A 12,529-nucleotide genomic window follows, 5' to 3' on the forward strand; every position below is an offset into this window, starting at 1 on the left:
GAGTGTTTTTCTAAAACCAGGACAAAAATGAGGCCTTTCAGTTAGAAGAATATAAAATTCATTGGCAAGGGTAACTAGATGGAGTTAATTGGAAATTTGTGAAAACCAGGCCACTGACGGGTTGCGCTTCCCTGTCAGCTCTGCGTTGACTTGGGCCACCAAAGACCTTTCTGACCCTGTGCTTCTCACCCAGTCCCCCCGGCCTGGGTCCACGCTCTGTGCCCGTACAGCCTCCGCAAACCTTGCTTTTCTCGTCCTCAGCTTGATGTGTTCGATGCGGCCGAGCAGTACCAGCAGGCAGGCCTTCCCCTGATCGTCCTGGCGGGCAAGGAGTACGGCTCGGGCAGCTCCAGAGACTGGGCAGCCAAGGGCCCCTTCCTCCTGGTGAGTGGCGGCGGGACCCGGCTACGCAAGCTCGGGGAAGCGTGTGGTGCTTGCTCGGCTCCTGCCGCGTGGTGGATCCGGCTTTCCCTCGAGTGGTGAAGGGTCAGCGAGGCGCGCGCTGGGTCCTTAGATCACATGCTCCTTATTCTGGCAACCGTGGATCTTTGGGGTGGCTGTGGAGCAGTCGGGAGGAGGGCCTGTGCAGTCTTGGAAATCATTTTCAAAAGTATGTATATAAGTCTTTTTTTATGGGGAAAAGTTGCATGGTTTTTCCTAACATGCAGGCTGAGGACCGGAGGTGTCCTCGGGCCGCTGTCCCAGGCCAGCAGTGAGGGGGCCTGCCCCCGTGTTGTCTGCGGGAGGCTTGCGGAGGGGCCAGAGTAAGGAGCCTGGCCTTTGGACGGACTTTCTGCAGCTGCTTTCTGGGCCTGTGAGCGGCCGCTAGCCTCTCCCACGCAAGGAAGCTCCCTCTGGGCGTAGACAGGGCCCGGCTGGCGCTGGGGGCGTCCCCAGGGAGACGTGCGGAGAGCAGACCGCTTTGACCTCCTGAGCCTCTGCTGGCCCAGAGCAGGGAAGAGTCCTGCTGCTCAGCTTCAATTCTGGGGGCGGGTAAGATCACTTAGCCGGTGCCAATCTCGATGATTTATGGCTCCAGCAAGCTAAGCCTTGGGAAACACGACGTAAGCTGACATCCACAAGTACCGTAAAGAACGCGGGGTCTGGCCGCAGCCCTCTGGCCAGGCCGGGTTTCCGCAGACGTCTCTGAACAATACACCTGTTGTTTTGTTTTGTTTTTTTAATCAAGCATTTTGCTCTATGGGAGGAACAAAAAATGTTCTTTGATTGCTTGGTAATGTATCAAAAGCCTGCCTTTTCTAGAAGCTGCTGGAAAGAAGCAGAGAAATTATAGAAGAGGAAAGAGTTTTAGGGATGGGGCTGGGAGCCCATAGTTTCTAGAAATGAGACCCACGCAGCATGCAGCCAAGTGGGGAACCCTAAGAGCCGATGGAGGGTAAGACAACTGGCACCCAGGGGGCCCGCCAGGGTCTAGACTCCTGTGCAGAACAGCTCCGGCTGCCGAAGCTGGGCCACTCAGTGGTGCTGGGCTGTTCTCACAGCAGAGGGGCCTAGACGACTGGTCGGCAGCCCTGCGCAGCCCTTACCCAGAGTAGGGACGTGCCCAGTGTGGTTTACGAAGCCTGCCACTCCCTCACCAAGGGAACATATGTGTACATAAGTCCATGCAGAATATCTCCTGTTCGGAAGAACCTGTTCTTCCTCTATAAAATGATTCTTAAATTTGGAGATACCTGTGGGATTTTTTTTTAAACACCTATGCCAGGATCTCCTCCCCAGAGGCTCTGGGGTTTAGTTGGTAGGGAGAAAGGCCTGCACACGGGGATTTTATAAGCCTGGTGATTCTAATATGCGGCTGAGTTTGAGAACCAGAGCTTTATTTATGCCTTTGGTTCTCACAACGTCCAGGGATCCCTAGCTTCCTCTCCCCCCATGTGGCCCACCAAGAGGTTCCGAGCAGTATATCTGGGGTAGTACCTAAAGAATCTACATTTTTAACAAGCTCCCCAGGTGATCCTGATGCAGGGGAGCTTCAAAGTGTACCCTACATGTCAAGAGACCTTTTAGGGGTATCTTAATATTATAATTAACTAATATTGAGAATGGGGTGTTCTAGTTAATCAGGTATCCTGGCTTATTGATCATTGCCAGTATGTTGCCAGTTATAGGTTACCAATAAAACGTACTTTATAGGAAGCTCAATACCAAGACTGTATCCAATGGAATTTGATCCTTGAAACAGGAATTGTAAAAGCAGCACATCATTTACTTTCTCTGTAGTATGTCTGAACGTTGCTTTTTTGGTTAAATTTTTTGTGTCTGCACCGATGATAATAGCACAATTCAAGGGAAATGAAACAAAAATTGTATTGTTGTGTGGATTCCAGATACAATGGAAGTTTGCTAAGGGATGTTGTGTCACAAAGCAGCTAGGTGTGTGGTCAGACTGCATGGGCTCAGGTACCAGATACTCCCACTGAGTGTGGGTAGAGAGGGGACGGTCATAGCATCCACCTCCTGGGGCTAGGGGGGGACGGCAGAAGGGGAGAACTGATGGGCCTGCGGGCCGCCTGTAACCGTGACCAGCTGCTGGGTTACAACTAGAGGAGCCGTTTCGGTAAATGACTAATTGGTACTTACAAAGAATTTAGCTGTGAGAAGACTTTGACTTAAGAAGCCTTTTGTAAAGTTTCCATGTATCTCAAGAAAATTGGGACTGTGTCCAAAGTCCTGTCTTGGCTCCTCAGGGAATCAAAGCTGTCCTGGCTGAGAGTTACGAGCGCATTCACCGCAGCAACTTGGTGGGAATGGGGGTGATTCCCCTCGAATATCTCCCTGGGGAGACCGCAGACACCCTGGGACTCACAGGGCGGGAGCGATACACCATCATCATTCCAGACAACCTCACACCTCGGATGAAAGTGCAGGTCCAGGTAAGCCGGAGCCGCCCCGTGCCAGGCCCGGGTGTACGGGACCGTGTGTTCACCCTCAACCCCGTCACCGAGAAATGAGTGGAATCTGGAAGGAAAACTGTCACTCAGTAGGAGTGAGTCACACCTGGCAGTTCTGCTGGCACCGGCTCTGCCTTCACAACACAGGACACCTGTTGACTGATGACTTAGGTCTGTTTAGTCCTGGAAGTTCCATCCATCCCTTCCTTGCTCCAGGCCGCAGCCAGCCCCACTGTCTCCTCGGACTCCCAGTCTCTCTTTAGCCCAGAGAAGTGTTAGAAGCTCGAGGAGACGGTACATGTTCACATGATCTGAAAAACACCTCTTTCTTATCAAAATGTGAACAGACACAACCCATTCCTGAGCCTCCCCCCCAGGCCCCAGGTTTTGTATCACCCAAAAAAAAAAGCGACAGCCCCCCAGGTGAGGCGAGGCAGGTGCCGAACCCCAGGGTCCCAGGGTGAGGTCCCAGGGTGAGCGACTGGACCAGCTGCCTGAGGGACAACCTCCTGAGACCCCTGTGGGCCTGAACCTCCCAAGGAGAGTCTGAAAACTCTCATCCCTAGTGTCACTGGTACTGCTGCCCCAAGAGGCCTGGCCCTGGGGTCCGGCCCCTCGGTCATTTGTACTCTGCCCTACTTTACTGTGCAGAGAAGTCGGCTGGGGGTCTCGGCCAAACGCGGCCTCGGGTTCTCGGGGTCTGGGCAGGAGTCTCCCCACGGGCTGGTGGGCCGCCCACTCTGAGAGGCAGCCCTGAGGGCGGCGTGGGCGCCCCTCCCCACGGGGCTGCCTGGCCTCCCCCGCCCTCCCTGATTGTCCTCTGTTCTCTGTCATCGCAGCTGGACTCCGGGAAGACCTTCCAGGCCATCATGAGGTTCGACACCGACGTGGAGCTCGTTTATTTCCACAACGGGGGTATCCTCAACTACATGGTCCGCAAGATGGCCAAGTAGGTCATCTGCGCTGGAGCCCGCACCTGGAGCTGCGCAGGAGGGAGCGAAGCGCCACTAGCCAGCGGGGCCTGGGTGCCGAGCGTCCCCTCCAGGGCGGGCCTCCCCGCAGGGCACCCCCTTGCACAGGGGCGTGTGCTGCCCACGTCACCAGTGCCGTTCTTCCAGGCACAGAATGCGCAGTCTTTGCATTCTCAATTTTTGTGAATCTTTTTCTCTTTTTCTAGAATTTGGAAGCTAGAATGGTGGGAATGTCGGTTGTGCCAGGAAGAGAAGTGAGCGAGTCTGTAAGGGAACTGACTACAGAATGTTGATTTTTCATTCTTGGCCTGTTTGTGTTCAGCTGGACACAAATGAGTCTCCTCAGAAGGCAGCCCCCGCCTCTCTTCTGTTCCTCTGTTCCCCTCTGCTCAATGAAACCTTCCCGTGAGGGGCTCGGGTCTCTGCATATTACAGTGGGGCTGACTGACACGGTAGGCGAACACTTGCTCACGCTGCAAATCACAGCAGTGATTGCAATTCTTCCCTCTGCCTTTTTCCTTCGGGTGGAATGATCCAGACACCTCGTGGATAGGTCAGACACTGACATTTTTTTTGATTATGTACCTTTTGATGGATCAACACTAAAAAAATGTGGCGTTTTCTTTTACTCTCTTCAAAACTTTTCCCCAGAAAAAATTTTCATTTGTCAAGAGGAGAACTTTGGAGGTGGTTTTGGAGAGAGACTTAGAACATTTGTAATTTGAATAAGATTAAATCTATTTTCAAGGAAAACTTTGACTTTGGAATTGAATTTTGTGGTGTGTGAGGCTCTAGTCTGGGGAGAGTTCGAGCAGAGCAGATCTCAAACTGCAGCATCCAGAAGCCTGGGTGACCTTCAGGGTCTGCTTTTACAGCTGCATCCATACTATACAGGTGAAATGAAGAGTTGAGGAACAGGATTTCTCTGCCCTGGTTGGGAGCAGACAAGAAGGTAGCAGTAGCAATAATGTAAGTATGGTGAACAGATCATAATTTTTTTTTAATTATTTTTGTGTCCTATAGTTTATCTGCTTATTTTTATCACTGACATCATTTTGGCTCTGGCTACCATAACAAAATACCATAGACTGGGTAGCTCAAACATCAAAAATGCCTAGTTCTGGAGGCTAGAAGTCCAAGATAAGTTTCTAGCCAATTCATTTTCTGGTTTGAACTTTGTCCTCACATGCCTTTCCTTTAATGCATGCGTGAGGAGGGAGAGAGAGCTGGCTCTCTGGTGTCTTTTTTTTTTTTTTTTTTTTTTCTGGTGTCTTTTAAGGGCACTGATTTTATCAGATTAGTCCCCCACCCTTATGACCTCACTTAGCCTTAATCATTTCCTTAGAGGTCCCATCTCCAAAGAGACACACTGGGGGTTAGGGCGTCAACATGAATTTTGAGGGGAGGGGACACAAAAAAACATTCAGTCCATAACAGGGCTTCTTACAGCTCACAAGTTGATCTCCTTGTAATGCATTTTATTTATTATTTATTTATTTATTTATTTATTTATTTATTTATTTATTTTAAAGATTCCATTCATTTATTCATGAGAGACACAGAGAGAGAGAGGCTGAGAGAGAGAAGCAGGCTCCATGCAAGGAGCCCGACATGGGACCTGATCCCGGGTCTCCAGGATCACGCCCTGGGCCGAAGGCAGTGCTAAACCACTGAGCCACCTGGGCTGCCGTGTAATGCATTTTAAATCTCAAATTTAGCACTCAGGGAATGTGGCCTGGTCTTCAGAACACCCAGGATTGAGTCTTGTCTCTGCTTCTGCCAAGATGAGGGACTGGACAGGTTACTGAGTTTACTGAGCCTCTGAGGATCCTGGGACCTAGCGTGTGTTCATAGGAAAAAATTACAAACAGAACCTTGTGGTAGAAAAAAGCCTATGACCTTCAAATAGTCATCTGTCCTACATAAACACACAAAGAAGGACTGAGGCAACAGGTCTGTACCGCCCTGGCTCTGTTACTGAGCTTGTGGGGAAGCTGTGTGGCTCCTCACAGTCCCTGGTTATGTGGTGATGCTCGTGGCTATGACTTCTAGATCGAGGTCCCTTCACTTCTGGACTCCTTTACCTCTAAATGCACCTTCTGCCCTGTTCATTACGAAAACGTCTTGCCCAGGGTCACACCCTGACCCACAGCAGGACTGCGCAAATAAACTCCTTTGGCCTAGTTTCTCAAGAAGGCACTAGTCCTCTCACCCCAAACTAAACATTTGCTGCCCTTGTTCCAGGTGCCAGGCCTCCTCCCTCTCTGAGGGGTTCCTGTCTCCAACGAACCTAACAGTTTTCCATCACAGTTTTCCGAACCCATTAGGCCCGATCCCTCGGAGGAAACAAGCGTTCTTTGGTGTGCACGCTGCATTAACGGCCTTACTGAAAGCAGCAAGATACTCGTGTGTTAGGCTATGGGACGGCATTTAGAAGGTGAGAGTAAGCCAGAGGAGGGTGGAGGAGTCATGACTCAGGTGATTAGAAGCACAACTGTAACTGGTTAAGCAAAAATAGGAATAAATAATAACTGGCTCCTAGAACTTGTGGCTACAGAGGTAGCCACAGCCAGAGGCTCGATTGGATCTAGTGACTCACACTCAGGCTCCCTCCCTATCGTTTCTCCTCCTGGTTTGCCTCATTCTTTAAGGCTGGGCTGCTCCACGTGATATATGGCTACTGGCAGCTCCGGGGGAAATTAATCTTTTGTGATCTAGAAATTTATCTCCCAGTAATCTCTAGGCTAAAATTAAGAGTTTCCAAGTCACCAAAATGAAGAACCGTATTTTGGGCCCAGTTTCCTTTTCCAGGTTAGGTGAGGACAGTGGCGTACCCGGCAGCATTATGTAGGAGCGATGTAGACCTACCTCTGGAAAACAGTAAGGTTCCCTGGCTGCTTTCTGAGGAAGCTGTTGTTAAGTGTCATGACCACAAACAGAATTGAACACCCACGAAGTTTTTGTTCACCCAGGCAGCCTAATTATCAGGAACAGAGATTATATAATTATAGCTGATAGTTTTAATAATTTGCATCCCAAGAACAAAGGCTTACATATTAAGTGCAGTTTTGCTGAGTGAAAGGTGTAGTTTTATTACGTAGTATAATAAAAGGGTTCCTGGTGTGATCCTGAAATTAACGTTCCCATTTGGTTCTGGTTTGCCTACTTGGCATCCGGCCTGCATTCTTGCGGTTGCACTTCCACAGGATGTGAAAGGTGTCCAGGGAATAACAGGGTTCCAGGGCCAGTGTATTGGGGAATCACTGAGTTCAATGCGTCTTATTAGCACAGAACTAATACAATGACACACAATTTACAGTTACGATGTAAATCACTCATCTGAGGGGCGGACTGGCAGCCTTTGGTACAGGAGCCTATCTGACCACAGAATATTTCCGTCAGAGCATCTCATAGCATGTGGGTTCTACAGGACATACTTGAAATGCTGACCGGATGGTTTTTAATTCAAATAATAATATCAGTTTTAAGGACAGGAATCAGGGTTTACAGCCCTTATGACACAATCAGCCATTTGACTGAAGGCAACTTCTCATTTCAGGTGAAAAACCCATCATAGTGCCAGCACTGGCAGGAACTAGAGAAACTTGATCCTGCAGGTGTGTGATGGGTTGGTATCTGAACCACCTGAGGAACTTCAGAAAGTACACGTGGCTGGACACTCTGCTAGGATGGCCTAATGGGGGCGGGGCACATGCCCAAGGAAAAGATTCCACAGTTGATTCTGACACACAGCCTTTGACATAGAAATCCAATCACCAGCATTTAGGCATCAGTCAAGAGTCTGCAATTCTTAAAACACTACCTACCAAGTTTTTTCATTGAGTAAATAGTAACCAAGTGCCTAACTCTGTTCCAGGCTCTATGCCTGGCAGTGGCTTGACTCAGTGCAAAGGTCCAATTAGGAAATTCCCAGATTTTTTGTTTCACCTTCAGTCTTCCTTCTGTTGGCTGAAGAGAGGACTATTCACCTTCATCCAAACTGAGCCATTTAGATATTTGAAAGAACTTTTCTCAATTCTTCAGTAGTGTTTTAAACTTCATACCTGAATTCTTAAACAAAGCATCCAAAAAAGTCAGTCATATATAAAAAGAGATACTTGTGAGATTGTGACTTATATAAGAGATATGTATTTGGCTTTCGTCCTCATTTCTGGCACATACAACCCTTGGAATTTCCTAAGTGACACAGGTGACAGAAGTATCTCTTGTTATGTTAATGATGTGACTTTTGGATAGGGCTGGTTGCCAGAACAACCAACTCTGATTTGAGGTCTGGAATTTAGTCCCAACCCCCTGAGCACTAGCTAGGGGAGCTGGAGGTTGAATCCATCACCAATCGCCAATGATTTGATTAGTCATGCTAATATAAGAAAGCCTCCATAAAAACCCAAAGGACAGGGTTTGGAGAGGACATGGGAACTCCTTATCCTTTCCCATACCCTGCCCTATTCATGTCTTCCAATGGCTGTTCTGAGTAGATCCTTTCCTAATAAACCTGTGATTAAGAAAATACAATGTTTTTCTGAATTCTTTGAGTTACTCTAGAAGATTAATCAAATTTAAGGAGGAGGTTATTGGAACCTCTGATCCATAGTCAGCGAGAGGTACAGGTGATTATCTGGATTTGTACCTGATGCCAGAAGTGGGAGGGGGACTGAGCCCTTGGCCTGCAGGACCTGACACTATCCTCCAGGTGGACAAAGTCAAACTGTGTTTCAGGATACCTGGCTGCTGTCAGACGCTGCTTGTTGGCATGAGAAAACCACAACCCTGGAATTGGTGACCAGAACCTCAAATACCCTAATAAAATCTAAATGGAAAATAAAATCATCAAGCAAGCTGGCTTAATCCATTTCTATTGTGTCTTGCCAAGAATACTACAAAGAGTAACCATTATCATGCCACTACTATGTTTATCATGGACTTTCATACATTATTTCAGTAAAAAACCCTCCACTAACCCTCACAGGTATGTATTATCCTTGTTTTACAGATGGAGATTAAGCCAAAGAGAAGTTATGTAAACTGGCAAATCCTCGGACTCTTGGCCAGTACAACTGCTCATCAGATCATGTGGAGGCTGAGGTGACTGAAGCAGATCACCCCATTGCTCTGCAGGGCCTGTTTTAGTGGCCTGGGTGGCCTCGTGAACACCAATCAGCCTTTACATGTAAATAGGAGCTACTTGGAAAGGGTTATGCAATCACATGTGCTAAACATATTAGCATTTTTATTTTTAGATGTTAGAGGTTTGTGTAAGCCATTGATGGTCCTGGTGAATTATAAATGACTAATCTGAATCTGTTGTAGGAAGATACTTAAAGTTACTACAGAGCCTACCCTGATTTGAGCCCAAAATACCTTGGCATGCATGGAAGCAGCAAAACTTAGGCAGCTCTCCCCACGTCTGGAAAACTCCAAACTAAGCTCTCAAGCATCAGCCAATCTTATTAAATGATACAGGATTGCCATTCGGATACATATTCAAAATTTTTAAGTGGAAAGAGCCAAATTAAATGGTCTCCTCAGGGACGCCTGGGTGGCTCTCAGATGGGCGTCTAACTCTTGATCTCAGCTTGGGTCTTGATCTCAGGGTCGTGGAGTTTGAACTCCATGTTGGGCATGAAGCCTACTTAAGAAACAAAAAACTGCCTCAGTTTCATCCAAGGGACCTGAGAAGAGTCCAAGCACTGATCATCAACCGTTATTACAGAAGGGCTTGAGATGACCATTCAAAGGGACAATGGCACAGGTTAAGGAAACGAATGAATAGGGCAGGATGTACAATAAACTACAAGAACAGAAATCAACTTCTCAATAAGTACTCTCATTAGTCTGTCTCATTACTGTCTCATTTAGTAATGTCCCCATTACTAAAAGCTGTCCTACAGAATTTTAAGATTACATGCCACACACTGGTACATAGAGAATATGAGTGACTACTATACCTCTGTGTAGGAATATGTACTGAAGCCTCAGAATTAGCAACATAGAGGAACCAACAGGAGAGACTGGGGTAGAACTAGAAGAAATAGAAGGCAAGATGGGGTTCCAGGAAAGACCCTCAACAGAGCCAAGAGTGGCAAAGGGATCAAGGAGAAGGACATCAGTGCCCAGTGGATTTGGCAACCAGAATCACTGGTAATCGTAACAGGAATAATTCCAGTATATTAAGGGCAAAAGTCAGTTATGATAGAAACACTTTCAACATGGTATCCATTTATTCATTCTATTTATTGTAATGGGTACTGAGTGGTTACTGGGGGGTACACTGGCACTGAGCTGTGAAAGGAAGGATAGGAAAAGAAGGCTTTTTAATCTTTTCCAAGTACTCAGAGCTCCACTGGCCTATGGAGCATTAGTGCTGTGATTCATTTACTTGTGCTTTATATATAGGATACAGTTCAAACTGCTAACAACAGTAAACAGGGTGAAGTTAAGTGACAGATACATGCTGGTAAAAGCGAGCCATGACTACCCACTGAGGTTCATTTCTTCTCTCAAGGTCACCCATTCCTTTTAGCTCAAGATTGAGGTCCCAAGGTCATTCGGGTATTTCTGGAGAACCAAAGGGTATCTTCTCAAAAGGAAAGTCCTTCCACTTTGCATATAGTTTCTGAGCTCCGGTCGCAATATCTTCCACCACAAAGCTTTCTATTTTGATAACTGGAATCTCAAATGTCTTATACTTCACATGGATTCCCCAGTCATGGCCACAGTTCCGTCTGGCACAGAAGATCTTTGCTCTCTTCTCAAAATGCCCAAAGCTCTTTGGTTTAGGGTGTAACTTACTCACGAAGCACTTCGTGAATGCATCTCCAACCACAGTGTAATGGCATTCCTACGGATGAAGAGATTAAATAACACACAAAACGGAACGTCAGAACCAGTCCAGAACTGCGATGTAAAAAAGAAACTCCACAATAATCTGAGATGAAGAGTGGGTAGGATCCACTTATTTTACAGATGGGGTAAGAAGGAAATACACATTCACCTGAAGGCCAGACTAGAATCCATGCAGCTTGACTCCCAGTTACAAGGATGGAGGTAAGGTGGGGTTGGGGGTACAAGTGAGGTGACAGGGGCCATCTCATGAAGAGGACGGCTAAGAAGTTTCCAGGCAACTGAGCTGGAAGTAGATACTCTTTATTAATTTAGAAACAAAAAGGGGGTATTTATTGAAGATCTCCAAAGCCTGAGTTCACCTGACAGGCACAATCCAAAGGATACAGAGAACACCAAAGGGTCAATGTGGATCTGAAGAGGGTCATGGACTGTGTCCAGAGGCTCTACCTACAGTCAACTTTAGAGTAAAGCTGAGAAAGGCCACTCTGTACAAAACAAATGCACACCCAACATACCAGCCCCTTGGGAAAACATACAGTCATAAAGGGCCATTTCAATAGAAAAATCACCCAAATGGAAGCTGAAAGAAACTTTTCCAGCTAGAGAAGCAGACTCATGAAGGCATGGGGAATTTGCTAGTATCACCCTTGATAGTATGCTTCTGGTTCAAACAGATGGACAGAGACCGCAGCTTTCTGAATGAAACCAAAGACAACCCCAATAACATCATCTGAACCAGCCTCCCCTCTCTCAGCAGCAGTGGAGTCAAATTCAATTTTTTTTTTTACATTCAATTTTTGTTTTTGGAAATTTTTCTATCCAAAATTTTTAAGAAAAAAATATAGAAAACTAACCTGTAGGTGTTTTTAAAATAAGCATATATTTTGTTTTCATTATAAAAGTGACCCATATCCCAAAAATAACTAGTTTAGGAAACAAAATAGGAAAAAAAATCATGGAGCCTCCTTGCAAAATAGTAATACATTTTAGTATATTTTCTGTACTCTTTTTTCTGGACAATGATAATTCTTTAATGCTTTTTGATAGTGATGTTGGTATTGTCACTATTATTTCACACCACTGTAGTCACAGTTTATTTACAGTTTTGTATCCTTGTTATTTTTTCCATTTCACCATTAGTTTGTAAGGTTTTTTTTAATAATAAATTTATTTTTTATTGGTGTTCAATTTGCCAACATACAGAATAACACCCAGTACTCATCCCATCAAGTACCCCCCTCAGTGCCCGCCACCCAGTCACCCCCACCCCCGCCCTCCTCCCCTTCCACCACCCCTAGTTCGTTTCCCAGAGTTAGGAGTCTTTATGTTCTGTCTCCCTTTCTGATATTTCTCCCTACCTATTTCTTCTCCCTTGCCCTCTATTCCCTTTCACTATTATTTATATTCCCCAAATGAATGAGACCATGTTTGTCCTTCTCCGATTGACTTATTTCACTCAGCATAATACCCTCCAGTTCCATCCACATCGAAGCAAATGGTGGGTATTTGTCGTTTCTAATGGCTAATATTCCATTGTATACATAAACCACATCTTTGTAAGAAGTTTTTTATTATACATAAGCCTCATGATTATTCTGTTTAATAAACTTTACTTTGGAATTATTTTAGATTTATAGAAAGCTGTAAACACTGTCTAGACAATTCCTGTATACCCTTCACTGAGCTTCCCTGAATACTAACATCTAACCTACTGTAGTACATTTGTCAAAACTAAGAAATTAGGATTGGAACATGACAATGAACTGAACTCCAGATTTT

The 12,529-nt window shown here is 46.2% G+C and overlaps 2 protein-coding genes across 4 annotated transcripts in view; one reads left to right on the forward strand and one right to left on the reverse strand.

Moving 5' to 3' along the window:
* Positions 1 to 4,636, forward strand: part of ACO1 (aconitase 1) — a 59,231-nt gene extending 54,595 nt beyond the window's left edge. For all 3 annotated transcript variants that reach the window (XM_025432290.3, XM_025432289.3, XM_035697103.2), the window contains 3 exons: positions 262 to 384; positions 2,709 to 2,894; positions 3,752 to 4,636. In XM_025432290.3, coding sequence (XP_025288075.1) covers positions 262 to 384; positions 2,709 to 2,894; positions 3,752 to 3,865 — 423 coding nt within the window. In that variant the 3' untranslated portion in view covers positions 3,866 to 4,636. The remainder of the gene's footprint in view (positions 1 to 261; positions 385 to 2,708; positions 2,895 to 3,751) is intronic.
* A 5,483-nt stretch (positions 4,637 to 10,119) lies between these two features.
* RIGI (RNA sensor RIG-I) overlaps positions 10,120 to 12,529 on the reverse strand; it is a 35,427-nt gene continuing 33,017 nt past the window's right edge. Inside the window, exon 18 of the mRNA XM_025432323.3 lies at positions 10,120 to 10,745. Coding sequence (XP_025288108.1) covers positions 10,449 to 10,745 — 297 coding nt within the window. The 3' untranslated portion in view covers positions 10,120 to 10,448. The remainder of the gene's footprint in view (positions 10,746 to 12,529) is intronic.

The sequence above is a fragment of the Canis lupus genome, chromosome 11 (assembly GCF_003254725.2).
Source record: "Canis lupus dingo isolate Sandy chromosome 11, ASM325472v2, whole genome shotgun sequence".
Lineage (NCBI taxonomy): Eukaryota > Metazoa > Chordata > Mammalia > Carnivora > Canidae > Canis > Canis lupus.